The following is a 16,761-nucleotide window of genomic DNA, read 5'->3' on the forward strand; positions in this document are numbered from 1 at the left end:
GTGAGAAGTTTGGCAATGCTCATTCGCTGGCAACCATCCCATTCGAAATGGATTGTACGTTTATCGCTGTCAATGGCAGCTTTACCTGGTATAATTCAATAATTGGAATTTGGATGTTTGTCAATCATTCTCGTATCTTCCATGGCCGAATTGCAAATAAGCTAAGAATCGGAAATTTTGCATGCCTTTAGTTACTGATGCAGGAAAGGCGTGCGTTACTATGCGTTACGATGTTGGTTGACTGACACGAGAAAAGTCTGAAAAAGACGGACTCACGGAGACGAGAGAGCAGAGCAGGAGTGGGGAGGAGGTAAGGGAATGTGACGCCGTTGCAAAAGCGATGATACGATGCTAGGCGGCTCCAATAATACCTGACTGTAGCCGATAGCCTACAAACTACACCCACATGATGCTTCGGTAGATATTACATATGTATACTGTAGGCCTGTCGCGATAACAAATTTTAGTGTGCGATAATTATTCTCATAAATTATTGCGATATGCGATATTATTGCGCCCCCCCCAATTTTTTAAAACCAATTTACAATAACACAGTGAGAATACATTATATATTAATAGATCAAGTACACCCATTTAATATGATAAATATTTACTCTTAAATTCAAAAACACTTTTTAAGAAATCACAACTAAAAACAATAGACCATGCCTCTTAAGTAAAAAACAACCGCACAGAAACACAGAATAAATAAAATGTGTTTAAAAAAAAAAAAAATTGCACTTAATAACTTAAGCATTTAGGCAAATGAAAACTTTTCCCGTCATAGCTTCTGCAGTGGTGTTCCATAGGGATGCAACGATACAGTTAAGTCACGGTTCGTTATGATTTTTGATACGGGGGACACGATTTTCGATCTGATTCAATACATTTAATGCTCTGGTTTTTTTTTTTTTTTTTTTTTGCTAACGAGCAAAAATTAAATTGCCATCATATAAACATGCATTTTAGTGCATAATATTTATGTGCTTACTTCTTACTGATCTGAAAAAAATTTGTATAAAAGTGCTGAGAACAATCTTTACTGTTTGTAAAGTGAGGCAGGGCACACTGTTGACTGCTACAGCTCTCTCAGCAGCTAGGTTTACTACATGAGCAAGACATCCTATTTGTGGTCCGAATCCATCTGTGACACGTACTGAATTAACAATATTTGCAACATTATCTACAGTCACTGGTATGGATTGATTTGGCCTTCTTAACTTTCATTCAGTCATGACAGTTTAGAATTCATCGATGTAGTATATGGACTACGTGTCCCATAATCACTCTGGGCTCACGTAGCCAATGGCATGTGACGTAGCACATCTAGTTTGCCATTTCATGATATCTAGTGTGTGGGCGCATTTAAAAAAGTTAGCAAGCGCCGCTGAAGCCACGTCTGCTCATTACTACACAACACCAGCATATGCCAATCGACTTTCATAAACAGAACAAGTTTGAAGCACAGCGCTCTTAATTTCATTCAGCTGTTCGTTGTCAAAGCGAGGTTGTTCGTAGCAGCAGAGTCGGTAACAATGTTCTGGCGGACTTCGTTGTAAATATCCGGCGTTGTGCCAAAAAATAGCCACCCCGCGTGAAATGTCACTCCTGACGGGAGCGCCCGCACGTCAACAACACTGCCGCGCCGTAGATGGTCCACAGTCACTCTGGAGCACTGACGCGGCCGGTATACGTTGAACAATAGGATATAATGGGAACGATTGGCTCCGGCGCTAGTTTTTGCCGGACCTGGAACGAAGATGCATTTTGCGCAGTTGTTAACGAGGAATCCCAACTTTTAACAGCACGTCAGCCGCACGCGCGCATGCACGTGCACGCGAGGCGATAAATCGCAGCGGAAAAATTACCGCCTTCATTTTTATTTATCGCGCAATAAATGGAATTATTGCATATTGCGACAGGCTTACACATATACAGAACTAGATGCAAAGGACAGACACGGCAGCATTAGCAACATGTATGATAAAGAACTAGATGCCTTAGGTAAACAGCCGCCATCTTAAAGCAGTAGAATTCTCAGGAAGGCTCTGTTGTAGAGAACCTTCCTAGCGAACCTAAGTAACTTTTTATTTAAATGCTGCTAAATCGGAAAACTTAAATCTATCTTTAAATGATGAAACAGTTTTAAAACTTGCACATGTCGAAAATAGACAGAAGGGAACTAATGCAATAACGGGAGCAATTTTAACAACTTTAACGGTTGATTCGGGAAAAAAAAAACATGAAAATTATCACCAGTTACTTTACCAAGTAACTAATTACGCTTACATTCAGGTAACTAAGTTACTAACGCAATTACTTTTTAGGAGAAGGAATTTGTAACTGTAATTAATTACTTTTTTAAAGTAAGATTAACAACACGGGTCATAAAAAGAATAAAAATGGGTTGAGGATAGCCTGAGAATGCTCTGTTTTCTCTCTGCTCTATAACAGCAATATTTCAAGATTGCTTACACGGCCGAGAGTCGGGGCAAACTGTCCGTATGTGTGTGTGTCATGAACGGACAGTGCTTGCATGCTAGTATCGATCCGTATAAACTTTGAATATAAGCCTAAACGAGCATTTTTTAATGTCTTTTATTTGTGTCCTCTTTTTGGAAATCAAAATATGATCTCCCTGGAATGACGGATGACAGCCAGCATGTGTAGTCATTTGTTTTGATGCTTCTGCGCATGCGGGTCTTCTACCTCAGCGCGTGTCAAACTGCGAATTAGTGCACAGGCGTAGTTCTTGAACGGGCTCAATGCACAAAAGCAGTCTGAACGGGCACGCCCCCCAAAAAAACCAAATATGACAAAAAAATCGGATTTGTGCATTAAGACCTACGGATTGAACCAAGCCTAAGAGTGCTTTAGTCCAAAAGACTAAGACGAAAATGAAAAGGGCTGTTTCTGAGTTACTTATGGAATTTCCTCCTGTTGGAGTACTGTATGTGTATAAAACTTCAACAGTGAGAACAACAATTAAAAGCTCACCACACCTGCTTGGTGGCAGCATCAGACAGGTTCCTGAGTGTCCACAGGCAGTTCTGCATTAGACGTTGGCTGCTGCCAGTCAGGTGTTTACCCAGAGCCTGCATCCCACCTAGAGGGAAACACTGCCATCAGTTCGCTACTGCACACTCTCATAAAAAGTTCTGTCGTGGAATATTGTGCTTGATGAGAAGCCATTGGCTACGTTTCCATTAACAAAGAGTCACCACACCTGCTTGTGCACCCAGCTGTGTGTATGTGTGTAAACCAGATAGACATTTCTCACATACCAGCCTCTACAATGGCAGGTTTGTTGCTGGGGCACACAGATAGGACTTTGAGGACGCGGCTAGTAGTCCACAGCAGCTTCTCATAGCTGTAGTTCCTCATGATGTGAACAAGACCCTCGGGACCCCCATTGGCAAGGATGATGAGCTGTGATAAAGAAATATTTTGTTTTAGATAAGATTACATTAGATGCATATTCAGAAAATCAAACTAATTTGGGTCTTTAATGAATGACGCTATTTAAGGTTTTTATTAAAGGTCAGACCTGCGCAAGCATGCAATACAAGTTCATTTCTCACACTTGACAATCTTAACCACACCCAAACCTGACTGAACCTGAACCCTTGTACAAATGACACACCCAAATCAAACCTTGTATACACAAGTACGAGTAAAGTCCTCCATTAATATGAATTATAGTACATAACTTTGCATTATGTGGGCTTGCACACACACGTGAACACACCTTGCTTTCTTGATTGCCATAAGACAGCAGCTGGAGACAGTCTGTAGTAATGGCCAGAAACTTAGGGTTACTTTTCTTAAGAAGGGGAACCATCCTCTGCAGGCCGTCAGCCAAACGCACTGCCATTTTGGCCCCTTCCTGGTGCAGAAGCAGGTTGTGGAGGGTCGTAATAGCATAGAAGAGCACCGATTCCATTGGAGAACTGAGACGCAGCACAAAGGCATAAAGTAAGAACAATTGCCTGAAAAAATATCAGGTGTAGTGCTGAGCGATAGTAAATTATGTATTGTAATAACATTGTACTCAACTCTTCGGTGATATTTCTTAATTAATGATGCAGAAACGGCCACTAGATGCCTAGCAAACCATGGGTGTTGTAAATAACATTATATAATTTTTTTCCCCCATGTCGCCCAGTTTTAATCAGATGTCATTTAGCCTGAAGACACTGCGATAACTACAAATCACAGGGTATAATTTAATAATACTGGGAAAAGTGAAAAGCTGTATAGTCAATCACGAATAAAACGCCGTGTCATGACATCCTGCCGGGGAAAAAAAACATTGTCCCTTCACTACAGGGCGCAGGGAAAGTTTGTAGATGCATTGTACAAGTATAGCACCACGACTGAAACAACAGGAAACATATGGGCTGGTCAACTAATTGCATCATTTATAATATCAGTCCGCTAGTGTGAGCTTAGGTGAAAGACGATTGCTCGGTACTAGGAGTGGGATTCTCTTGGTACAGTAGTATGAAAAAGTATCTGACCCTTTGGTTTTTCTTACATTTCTGCATGAAATCACAATCAAATGTGATCTGATCTTTGTCTATATCACACAAATGAAAATACAGTGTTTGCTTTAACTAAAACCACCCAAACATTTATAGGTTTTCATATTTTAATGAGGATAGCATGCAAACAATGACAGAAGGGGGAAAATAAGTAAGCGAACCATCTGCCTATGGAGTCTTAAAGAGCAATTGAAACCACTTTTCACAAAACAATTTAAGTCAGGTGTGTGCCCAATCACTGATGAGTGGTTTAAAGCTGTTCTGCCCACTATAAAACACACACCTGGTAAGAAATGTCTTGATCAGAAGCACTGTCTGATGTGCATCATGTCTCAGTCAAAAGAGCTGTCAGAAGACCTGCGATCATAGATTGTTTATTTGTATAAACCTGGGAAAGGATACAAAAACCATCTCTGAGGGTCTGGATGTTCATCAATCAACAGCCTGAGAAGCTGTCTACAAATTGAGAGTTTGGCACTGATGCTTCTCTCCCAAGGAGTGACTGTCCACCAAAGTTGACGGCAAGAGTTCAGCACAGAATACACAGAGAGGTAAAAAAGAAAACCCTAGAGTGTCTGCTAAATACTTACAGAATCACTGGCACACATCAACTATATGTAAAACTATGGCCAAGAATGGTGTTCATGGGAGGACTCCATGGAGGAAACCCATGGCTGTCTATTAAAAAAAAAAAAAAAAACATTGTTGCTCGTTTAATGTTTGCAAAAAGGCACTTGGGCACCCCAAAGAAGTTTTTGCCAAATATTTTGTGGACTGATGACACCAAAGTTTAATTGTTTGGGAGTAACACACAACATCATGTGTGAAAAATGGAACAGCTCACCAACATCAACACCTCATCCCCACCGTGAAGCATGGTGTAGGGAGCATCATGATTTGAGGCTGTTTTGTTGCCTCAGGGCCTGGACAACTTGCAATCATTAATGGAAGAATGAATTCAAAATTTTATCAGGATGTTTTGCAGAAAAAACTGAGGCCATCTGTCATACAGTTGAAGCTAAAAAGAGGATGGATGCTACAACAAGACAATGGTCCCAAACACAGCAGTAAATCAACTTCAGAATGGTTTCAGAGTAACAAAATACACGATCTGGAGTGGCCAAGTCAAAGTCCAGACTTGAACCACGTTGAGATGCTGTGACATGACCTAAAGACAGCGATTCATGCGAGACATCCCAGGAATCTGATGAAACTACACCAGTTTTGTAGGGAACAATGGGCCAAGATAAGTCCTGATCGATGTGCCAGACTGATCTGCAGCTACAGGAAGCGTCTGGTTGAAGTTATTGCTGCCAAAGGGGGGGCCCACAAAATATTAAATGTGATGGTTCACTTACTTATTTTTCCCCCTTCTGTCATTGTTTGCATACTATCCTCATTAAAATATGAAAATCTATAAATGTTTGGGTGGTTTTAGTTAAAGCAGACAGTTTTTTCATCTGTGTGATTTTGACAAAGATCACATCACATTTGATAGTGATTTGATGCCGAAATGTGAGAAATTCCAAAAGGTTCAGATACTTTTCCATACCACTGGACTTCACGATACGATACACGATACAAAGCTCACGATAACGATGATCTTACGATATGGCGATACAACGATTATCGATACATTGGTCAGGAAATCATGCTACAAAACAACTAATAAACAGAAAAAAATCTTTTTCCTTCTGCTCTAAGTTCATCACTAGTAGACGTTCAATCTATTTGAACAGGGTGGGTGGCAGCGGATGAACCCCACTTCAAATGGGCCCCTCCCACTTCTATGGCTGTCAGTGTCAGCCAATACCAGGCAACGAGGTCATTTTGGGCCATTTCAGGACATTACCTGTTGATTTTCAGTCACTTCCTGTTGATTTTGGGGCAATTTACAGGTCACCTCCTGTTGATTTTGGGTTACAGAACAAGACCTGACTCGAGAATGTCACCAAATGAATAGGAAGTAACTCAAACTCAACTGTAAGTGACCTATAAATGCCCTAAAATGAATAGAAAATTATCTGTAAATGCCCCGAAATTCGGAAAGAGTGACTTTGAATGCTCTGTTTGTTCATTCACCCTTAATGTCTTAATGGATTGGGTGTCGAGCGCCATCAATGGCAGCCATAAAGTTAACTTAGGCACTATTATGGTGGAATATTTTGGTAGCAACTTGTTGAGTTGGGTCCTTTTTTTTCTCATTTATTTATTTATTGTTTTAAACATTGACACCTTTCTAAAACGATATCTCTATTCTTGGCATTAGCGCAGTGCTTCTCAATTATTTTCTGTTACGCCCCCCCAAGGAAGACGTAAATGTTTCGCGCCCCCCCCAAACTCTGCCGCCACTGTAAATAGTATCATTTGTCTATTACTATTATAAGTACACCTCTGCCTCACAATGTATCCTTTTTTTCTATTAGAGAAAATAACAGAGATCAACTTATAAAGTATAACTTTATTAACATTGTTTTGTTTGTAACAGAAAAGACTTAACACGCATCAATTTGCCTGAATTAAAAAAAAAAAAAAAAAAAAAAAAGTCACATCCAAACTGTAAAAATACACTCAAGGTACATTTTTGACCATTTGATACTTAAAAATAAAATCAGTAAATACTAACAAATTCAAATTGATTAGAAACATTAACTCATGAGGACAATATGCCAAAAAATTTGACCGAAAAAACAAAACTGAATAGAAGAAGGGAAAAAAGTGTCTTTCGACAGAAGGACAGTTTTTATTTTCGCTGCTCCCAGTATCACCTCCAGTTTGCAATGATGTGGGGTATATTGCACTGCTAACAGTGCTCACTGGTTTACTGATATAACACTGACAAAGCGGGACGATTATTGGCAATATTCGGCACGTTTTCGCTGAAAAACAACCAAGCTGCTTATCAATGAGATTGGGGTCTAATGTCTTTAAGTGGCGTCTTAATTGATTTGGCTTCCGGCTGTCCGCTATAATCATTTTTAGACACAGTAAACAGTGGTCTTTCCTCGTCTACCACTGTATTAAATGTCAAAGCCAAAAGCCAAACGGCCCGAAAAAAGCGCATTCTCGGCGGCCGAGGGAGAACCGTAGGTGAGGGCAGCCGTCGTGACGATCCCAAGCCGAAAATGGCACTTTTCGGGCGGACACGTGAGAACCGGAGAAGACAATGGGTCGCTGCGTGAGACGGCTTTCGAAAACTGTGCACAGCTCTCCAGCTCTTCATTCATGAGTCTCTTCCGTGCGCTCTTGCTTACTTCAAAAATACTGCGCGCACTTTGAAAATGAAAGCGCCACTGCCACCCAATGAGTGGATGTGCAAGTACACTTTATTCTAGTACGGCGAAAAAAATAAAAATAAAGCATGTTCCCCGAGGTCACACGCGCCACCCCTGGCATCGCTCTGCGCCCCCCTGGGGGGGCGCGCCCCACTATTTGAGAAGTACTGCATTAGCGTAATGATAACCTATTGGGATGCAAAGAATCACAATATATCACCATTTCGATATTTTGTCACACCCCTACTCAGTACCTGAGCATGCGGACAAGCGCAGGGATGCCACCAGACTTGAAAATGGACAGCAGACCCTCTCTTTTGTGGGAGAGGTTGTGGAGAATGCTGGCTGTGGCTCTGGCCGTCTCCATGTCATTGGTGTTTTGCATGGCTCGCACCACCGCGGCCACCACCTGAGGCGACTGCATCAGCGCATGGCGGGACGCCTCCTTGCGTGTTAATTGGTTGACAATCTGTGCTGCTTTGCTGACTACCACCTGAAGAAAAGATGGTTATATCGGTTCTATTAGTGTTCTGATTAATATTGTGTACAAGAAATTAGTGTTGAACTAAATAATAAATAAATGTAAAGGAGGTGCCGTGGGCATAAACATTTTTAGCTGCAGACCTGAATGACATCAAAGCTACAAGTGCTTCTACAGCGAGCTATTGAACTGTGTCGACTGTCATGCCGAAAAAAGCGATGGATTTTTTAAACTCGATCCAGTGTACATCAAAGCTGAGATGGAAAACTCACAGCAGTCATTAGAGGAAGAGTACATCAATTTCCTGATGTGAATGAGACTGGCAAAATGGGATCTATATCAGCTCATGTAGAGGATGTGGTTTTATTAAGGTTGAATACTGAACATAGCATGTTCCCCTTTGAAGGACCTGGCCTATGACTTCACCTTGTGAAGGTGTGAAAAAATACATGAATCAAACAACTGAACACTCATATATTATATTATATATGACAACACCTAAACGGTCTCAGAATTCGAGCACAGTGTGTAAAAAACAATCTGCCAATAATACAGTACGTACCTGGTCTTCATCATTGAGCAGTTTAGTGAGCTCAGGCACTGCACGTGTAGCTAGCTCAGCATCATCTTGGTAATTGATCAGATGAACGATTGCTGCCTTCAGCATCTGGGAGGGCTCTGCCAGTCGTTGGACGTTAGTCAGCTGGGACGGATCTGTTTGGGTCGTAGCCAAGATTGTGGTGCTGTCCTCCAGCGTCTCTGGGAACATGGCAGCCCTCACCCGCTGCCCTCTGGTCAACACGTACTGGGAGTCTGGAAATAAATGCCGAAACTCATTGAGCAATATTGAAGAGGCTGCATCAAATTGTGAGAGGGTCTTTACGTGTCTCACCAGGCGGTTCGGTTGTGACACTGGTGGTCACGGTGTACTGCTTGGTGGTGGTGAAGTCGCCGTCATCATCTCTGATAGTGTTGGCTCCAGACTGGATGCCCGAGTCGATTCCGTACCTTGTCTCCTGCCACTCTGTCACCTTCGTTACCCCTCTATCCATCTCACCCACTGTCAAATACAAAGGCAGGGGTGGCCAGAAGTCAGACAAGAACTGGTCTGTTGTAGATTATTGTATTTTTATGACTATAATCCACTACTTCTTTCTGTCCATTGGAACCCTTTGTTTCCTAGTAATAGCACTCCTTGGCGCCATTATAGGCCAACCATGGATGGTTCGAAAGATTTACTTTAAAAAAAAGAATGGATAACCAAAGTGTGCTATGAAAACGCTATCAAGCTAGCGGCGCTGCTAGCCAAGCTAATCAAGCGCTATGAAGGATTTTATATTTATTTATTTATTTTTTTGCTGAAGAAGGCTCAACTGCTTGATGCCACGACATCAGAAAAATTTAAGGCTAACCATGAGTGGTTGGGCAGGTTTAAAAGGTTAAGGTTTAAATATTCACAGTGGACTACCACAAAGCTGCGATGTATGTTAGCAATGCTGCTAGCTGAATTTATCAACCACTTAGGGAGCTTTATCACAGAAAAAGACTTCATCAATTTGAAGATTGCAACTCGAAGTGAAGTTTAAATAGTTTATTCTTTGTAATTATAGCAAAATAGTTAGTGAAGTTAGGTATATTTGGTTTCAGTTTGACAGTTTCACTGGTTGCTGCCCAGACGAGCGACAGCATACGAATGAGGAGGATGCAACTTAATGTGTTGATGATAATTTAAATTTTAGTTAATATGTGTTATATCTCTAAAAAGAAAAAAAAAAAGGACATGGTGACCCATGTAATTGGATCCCTTAAAAATGGGAAGGCAAAAAAAAAAAAAAAAAAAAAAGAATGTAACATTGGACACACACACACAAAAAAAAAACAATGATAAAATTAAACAAACAAACAGACAAAAAAAACACTTACTTTGCACAGACATTATCGTCTCCCGTAGTTAAACCTGAAGGGAAAAAACAGGCCAAGAATAATGAATAATAAGTACTTGTTCTGGATGAATGACAACACACTTCACTTAGCATTTACAAACACATGAATAAACAGTCTTACATTTTTTTCCCCCGTTTTCAAACAACGGTGGAAGTGAGTGTATTTGAATAATAGAAAGATGAAGCCACCCTTTTAGATAGTAACAGCAAATCATGGGGAAGTACAGCTGAATAGGAGGGATAGTGATTAGAGGCTTCTGCAAATTAGGAATGTGAGCTCACCCTGCTGACCTTTCACCTCAGGCCTACGCCCATAAAGTTGTGGGAGCAGCCGATTGCTGACACATTGTGAACTGGAACTTGTCCTTCTGGTTTTTGGGTTGGAGTTTGTGAACTCTATGTGTGCATGTGAATAGACAGTAATGTGTGATGTGAATGAATGTCAATTCTAAGCTTGTCAAACTTAATGCTTACAACATATTGTTGAGAAAACGATTAACTCTAATGCAGAGAAGTACCTCACCAGAAAACAAGTTTTCCGTCATCCCTGGGATTTTTTGAAATGTAATACGTGTTTTATCAGAATCCAAAATGACGTAATAGGCGTTAGTCACAGCATGTCTGTTGTTAAGACTTCCCCTTCTATACGAATCACCCTTTTTCCAGATCATATCATCCTCTTTTTAAGTTTGTACACTAAGAGCATGATTATATCGGTGACTGTTACTCCATCCCATTAGCTCTCAGCATACACAAAATACTTATTTTCAACTTTTCGTTGATAATGTAAAATATTAAAATAAGTCCTACTGAAAAAAAAAAAAAACAGGCTGAAGGAATGTTTTCTTCCTACCCATCTCTGCAGCTGCGAAATTATCCACCACCGAATCCTTCCTCATCACAGAAACATCTGCATTTTTAATAGCAGCCTGTCTCAGACATCTTACTGATAACACAATGCATCCACTGTTCTGTTTCGTCTTTGACTCTTGAGCAATGCATGTGAGCACGTACAAAGGAAATTTTTTTTTGAAGTTGAATGGTTAAAAAAAAAAAAAAGAATTTAAAGGGATCCACGGATAGAAAGACTTGTAGTTCTTAAAAGATAATCATTATTATGAGTTAAAATAATTTTATATTGAAATCCCTCTTGATGTTTTCGGTTTTATACAATTTGTAAAATTAGTTTAACTAGTAGGTCGCCATTGTTGTTGACGTCACAGGGTGATGACGTCACATGGTTACGCTGCCGGGCTTCTAGAGTGTAACTCTAGCGACATAAATATGTCATCTGTTCAACCCTTTCAATTTGAACCTGAGAGGAACATTAATGAGCATGACACCACTGTCGATATTTCACAAAACGAGCAGCAAAAGAAAAATGAACAGGAAAGATGAGATGAAACGAGACGAGACTAGGAAAAAAAACGATGTTCTGCCAAAACGTGCGACACCGGCGAAACGTCAAGAGGCGAATTTGACACCTAAAGTAATACTGCGTGCTTTCAGCTTGTTTTGTTTGACAGACAGAACATACTAAAGATGCCTTAAGAAAATACTTAAACATAGTAATATCAAAAACGGGGGGTTTAAATATGCTACAAGACTAATGTGGTCAACAGATCAACAATCTGCTTTGAAGCTACCACAAGAAAACACAATGCTTAAAAGTATGAGAGGGAAACATGCAAAAAATATTTTGAAGCAATGAAAAGATAATAAAAGACTCAATAAAAAAAAAAAAAAAAAATTAAAAAAAAGTAATCGCTGCTTTTAACCGATGAGCGCATGTATTGGACGTCTCGCCGCATAGAAGAAATTGCAGTAACCGGGTAGTATTCGTTGAGTGACAGTGACAATCTACGTCATCACCCCGAGCGTCCATGCGCGCTTAGAACATGGCACCCTCAGTAGGTTAAAACATGTACTGAATATTATAGATTTTTAAATCAATGGCAATATTTTATGTTTCTAGTAACATATTTTAGTAAAAGAGAACCATTGTGTTTTATTAGAGCCTTCAAGTCTTTCAAGTCCAAGGTTCCCTTTAACAAACTTGTACTGTAATAGAAATGCTTCCATGAATTTGTTGAAATAACAAACTAAACAAATTTTTTACTGACTCAATAGCTTGATGGCCACATAACACACACATTGTTAGCATTTTGCCCAGGGCTTTAAGTGACGAATCCATGCTTTTTCCAAGGTATCAAATTTCACATGGGTTTCACAGTCAACTTGCTATAAAAATTTTAGAATAATATATTATTATTAATAGTCTATATCCAGTAGTTAAAATACAAACACATACTGTATTGACCTTTTAATTTTCTCTCTCTACACTCAATTAGCCTGGAGCACCGTCTTAGCAGTTGTGTTGAGCTGTAGATCCTGCCTAACCAGGCCCCTTGAGTACTTGCAGCAACATGCTACATGATAAGGCAATGACTCATGTGCATATAAATCACTCTTTCTGGGTGTGGTCTCCTGCCCATTAAGTGGTAACTGACCAGTCTGTTTATCAACCCAGAGATATGATTTCAATGAAGTATTTCACTGATAAACAGCAATTAAAACAAAACAACAAGTTTCCTGTACATCCGGGCTAGCGTTTAGTGGCACCCCCTCCGGCGAAGCGATGGATTCACTGAACTGTTTCAATGCTGTGACACACCCGCTCGTCACCTAGGCAACCAAAACTCTGCATAGCCTGTGAATCCACAGTGGGGTTTTATCTACTAACCCATCAAATGACTAAATAAGGGCTTTTTTGGTTAAAGAGTGGGGAAGGGACAAGTTCTCATTAGCTTACCACAAATCCTCAAGCTAGAAAAAGAAAACATAAAATCAAAGTCCATATACTGTATATTATTGTGCACTTCAGAGTGGACTTTGCACTATTCCAGTTAATAAGTAATGGATCATTTCCTCTCACTTTACTGCTCAGTCAGCACAATTACCAAAATACGTAATTGTACAGTAATCCCCAAGAAACATTCATTACTAAGAAGGGAAAACTCCCACTTTCTTGTTGAGCAATTTCCTTCATTTGCAGTACAAGATGAGGTGCTATTTTTCATTGGAACGTAAAAGCAGGCCAGATGTTTGTGAAAGCTGCAGGTGAACAAGTTGCAACAGAAACGCAGGGCTTACGTTGTTTAGCAGCGCTGCTAAAACGCTATTGTGACATTCCACACAGCCATAATACATTCAGACTGTGCAGCGGTCATGTTCTTCAGACACCTCAAACCTCATGACTCCAAATTTATCTCAACGACTGGCTCATTAATTTATGAGGACACTTCAGGAACAATGGAAAAAGCTCAGGAGGTGCAAAATCATGACAAACTTACTGCTCCCACTTCACTCAGGCATGTAGACAGGGAGTGTCTCCTCACTCCCCTGTCGTGACAAACTCTCAAAAGGGGTGTGGCATCATCAAGTGGGGTTGTGTGTGCAGAATGATTGGCAATACATATATAGTAACTGACTGGAAGGCCTCACTGAAGCGCTGACAATTAACCATCAAAGCCTAATAGATAACAAAAAAATAGTGTATTGCCACAGTGAGTGTATTTATAACATTCCAGTGAGCCAGATTTGGACTTTGCTGGCCTAAGCGCTTCTTTCTATCACAGCAGGATTGAATCAGCTCTGGCAGGAGGCCCAGGGGTTGGAGATGAATGCAGGTTCTACTTTAAAGTGGATCCCAACATATATACTGCAATGATTTGTTATTCGTAGTTTATGGTTTAAGCAAAAATAATTATTAATTTTAGTTTGATTTAGTATGAAGTTAAAATACCAGGATGTATATTGCTTTTTATTTGCTTGAAAAAAAGCAATTTATGTCACTTTAAATATGCAACTAAAGTACCGTATTGGCCTGAATGTAAGACTGCCCTGGTTATAAGACGACCCCCTTTTTTTCCAGACTCAAGTTTTAAAAAAGCCTTTTTGAACACCAAATTAATTTTTATACAGAAAATAATTACAGTACATCTGAAACAAATGATTATAAGAATATATTTGGGAGAAAAAGCATGTTATTTTGCCTCATTCAAATCTTAATATCTGAACACATAAATATGTAAACGAAAGTGCAATCACATTCGTAAATGAATGGCTTCTGATTTTTGAAATGTAAATGAACCAATATATTGTGATAAAACAACAAAATTGCAATGACTGCATTAACCATCCAAGTGAAGTCTAACTAACTGTAGTCTTGAAACAAATCTGAATAAGGAAAAACATTGCAATAAAATAATGCAAACTGGTTAAACTAGTAGCTGAGATCTGCCATGACAGAACATCGCTTCGATGATATGTGGCGCCATCTAGCGTCGTGAATGGGGAGAGTAGCTGAGATCTGTCATGACAGAACATCGCTTCAATGATATCTGGCGTCATCTAGCGTCATAAATGGGTATAACGTCTAGACGCAAATATAAAACGACCCCCTCTTTTTCAATCTTATTTCAATGCAAAAAACACCGTCTTATATTCGGGTCAATATGGTAGTTGTATTTGAGATTAGCATAAAGAAGTTCAAACTGAACTACGACCGCTCAGTTCCCTAAACATCTCACAGGCCAAGAGACATGATAAGCACACCCAACAAGTGTGCATCCCCTCTTCTGGCTAACTCAGAACCTACAATAAGTCGGCAAATATTTAAATAAGCCCTCAAACAAAAAATTAAAAAACTCGGAGTCTAAGATCAGTGTGTGGACATCCCTAGAACAGTGTTTTTCAACCGGTGTGCCACGGCGGACTAGTGTGCCGTGAGGGATCGTCAGGTGCGTCGCAAGAAATTATCCCATGCCGTTTAAAAAAATAAAATAACATTTTTATGTCATTGGGTCGAGTTGCAGTAGGAAGGAAGGAGTAGGCAGAAAGTTCTTAGTTGTGTGCAGATGAGTGAAATATTGCTCACGTTGTGTTCAAAAACTGCTTGGATTTCTAGCCATCAGCCACCTTGCTGTCCGCGAAAATGTGGACCCCAGCATGTCTACTGTGCATCATTTGATGAGATTCGTCAAGTGTCTATATTTACAAAAGTGTCCTTTCGATTTTATCCATATGTGATGACCCTCAATCCTCCCCGTGTTTATTCCAACACATTGGCGAGGACAGCAAGGGGGCTGATGGCTAAAAATCTGAGCAATTCTTGAACCCGACACGAGCAGCTACCTAGCGCCATTGTGCCAAGCAAACTTAAACATCATCTCCAAACAAAACACCCATGGCTTCAAAACAAGTCCATAGACTATTTTGTTCGCCTTTGTGAAAACGCAGAGAAGCAACTTTTTTTGAGAAAAACTACAAAGGTAAAATAAGAAAGCCCTGTAAGCCAGTTACTTTGTTGCTGAACTTGTTGCTAAATCCAAAAAATCCCAAACTGTGGCAGAGACGTTAATACTACGTGACATCAAAGCCATTGTCATCAAGATGACCAGCCCAGCTGTGGTTAAAGACATTGCTAAAGTCCCCCTGTCTGGTAAAAGTTTTTCAAGCCTAACTGCTAAAAAAATAAATAAATAAAATAAAAACAGAGAGAGACGCAAATAACGCAGGAGTAGCCATTTTAGTTAGTGTCCTCAGACTCCGCACATAGTACAAGAACAGAAACAATGCCAGTGAGATCTAGAGTCCACCCTCCCAGTTCTGAAAAAGCCATTTGTTGTTTATTTGTATTTATTTTTTTCCCCAAAAAATAAATTAAATCTAAAAGAGTGGGTAAAGCTGTTTACCCAACAAGGGCATACAAGTAATGTGTGATGTTACCTTTTGGTTTCATGAAGGAACAAAAAAGTGAACGAATAAAAACCAATCTATTAAAAACTACAAGTTCTTCTTTTTAGTTTCTAAATACTGAAAATCATGTTCAGGAGGATGTTAAAAACAACATTACGATACAAAACACTTTAATATGCATGCCACAACTACAGTCAGTCAAAAAAACAAACACCCAATGACATTATATTTGAATATGCCTCGTGGTCTTCTATGTGGGTTTAGAATTTTCCATGGTTGGTGGATGGGCTGCCATTTTTGTTTTTGATGAAGCATGCTCTTACTAAACATGTGCACATACTACATTTGTAAAGAGACCACAACTTCTTTCATTGTATAAGATGTCTTTTTTTCCCCTCTATCATTTAAAAACAGTTTGCACTTTCATTTCAGCTCAAAACTTTTTGTGTAAATGACTGAACTTTGCCAATAACAAAGCATACTGATAATAACCAATATGGCACCTTGTTTGGTCTTCGGATTTTCCAACAGGATTTCTAATGTCATGTTCTAGACTGACATCCAAATAAAGCAGATTATGTTACCACACATCTGTAATGCTTGCACCATCTGCACAAAAACAGATCAAGTATTAGATATACCGTCTGGTTCCAAGAACACAGAACTCTTGACATATTTACATACTCTCTGACATGCAACAAAACCTTTTACTTTAAGCTGTTTCCACGATTACTTTAATGCAATACTGAGCACTTAAA

General features: G+C 39.7%; 1 protein-coding gene across 2 annotated transcripts in view; it reads right to left on the minus strand.

Moving 5' to 3' along the window:
• jupa (junction plakoglobin a) overlaps nt 1-16,761 on the minus strand; it is a 36,389-nt gene that overhangs the window by 12,920 nt on the left and 6,708 nt on the right. For both annotated transcript variants that reach the window (XM_057843541.1, XM_057843542.1), the window contains exons 2-8: nt 10,224-10,257; nt 9,193-9,360; nt 8,863-9,113; nt 8,074-8,312; nt 3,749-3,950; nt 3,285-3,429; nt 3,003-3,106 (exon numbers count right to left, since the gene is read on the minus strand). In XM_057843541.1, the coding sequence (XP_057699524.1) occupies nt 3,003-3,106; nt 3,285-3,429; nt 3,749-3,950; nt 8,074-8,312; nt 8,863-9,113; nt 9,193-9,360; nt 10,224-10,236 (1,122 nt within the window). In that variant the 5' untranslated portion in view covers nt 10,237-10,257. The remainder of the gene's footprint in view (nt 1-3,002; nt 3,107-3,284; nt 3,430-3,748; nt 3,951-8,073; nt 8,313-8,862; nt 9,114-9,192; nt 9,361-10,223; nt 10,258-16,761) is intronic.

Source organism: Corythoichthys intestinalis, chromosome 8 (genome assembly GCF_030265065.1).
Source record: "Corythoichthys intestinalis isolate RoL2023-P3 chromosome 8, ASM3026506v1, whole genome shotgun sequence".
NCBI lineage: Eukaryota > Metazoa > Chordata > Actinopteri > Syngnathiformes > Syngnathidae > Corythoichthys > Corythoichthys intestinalis.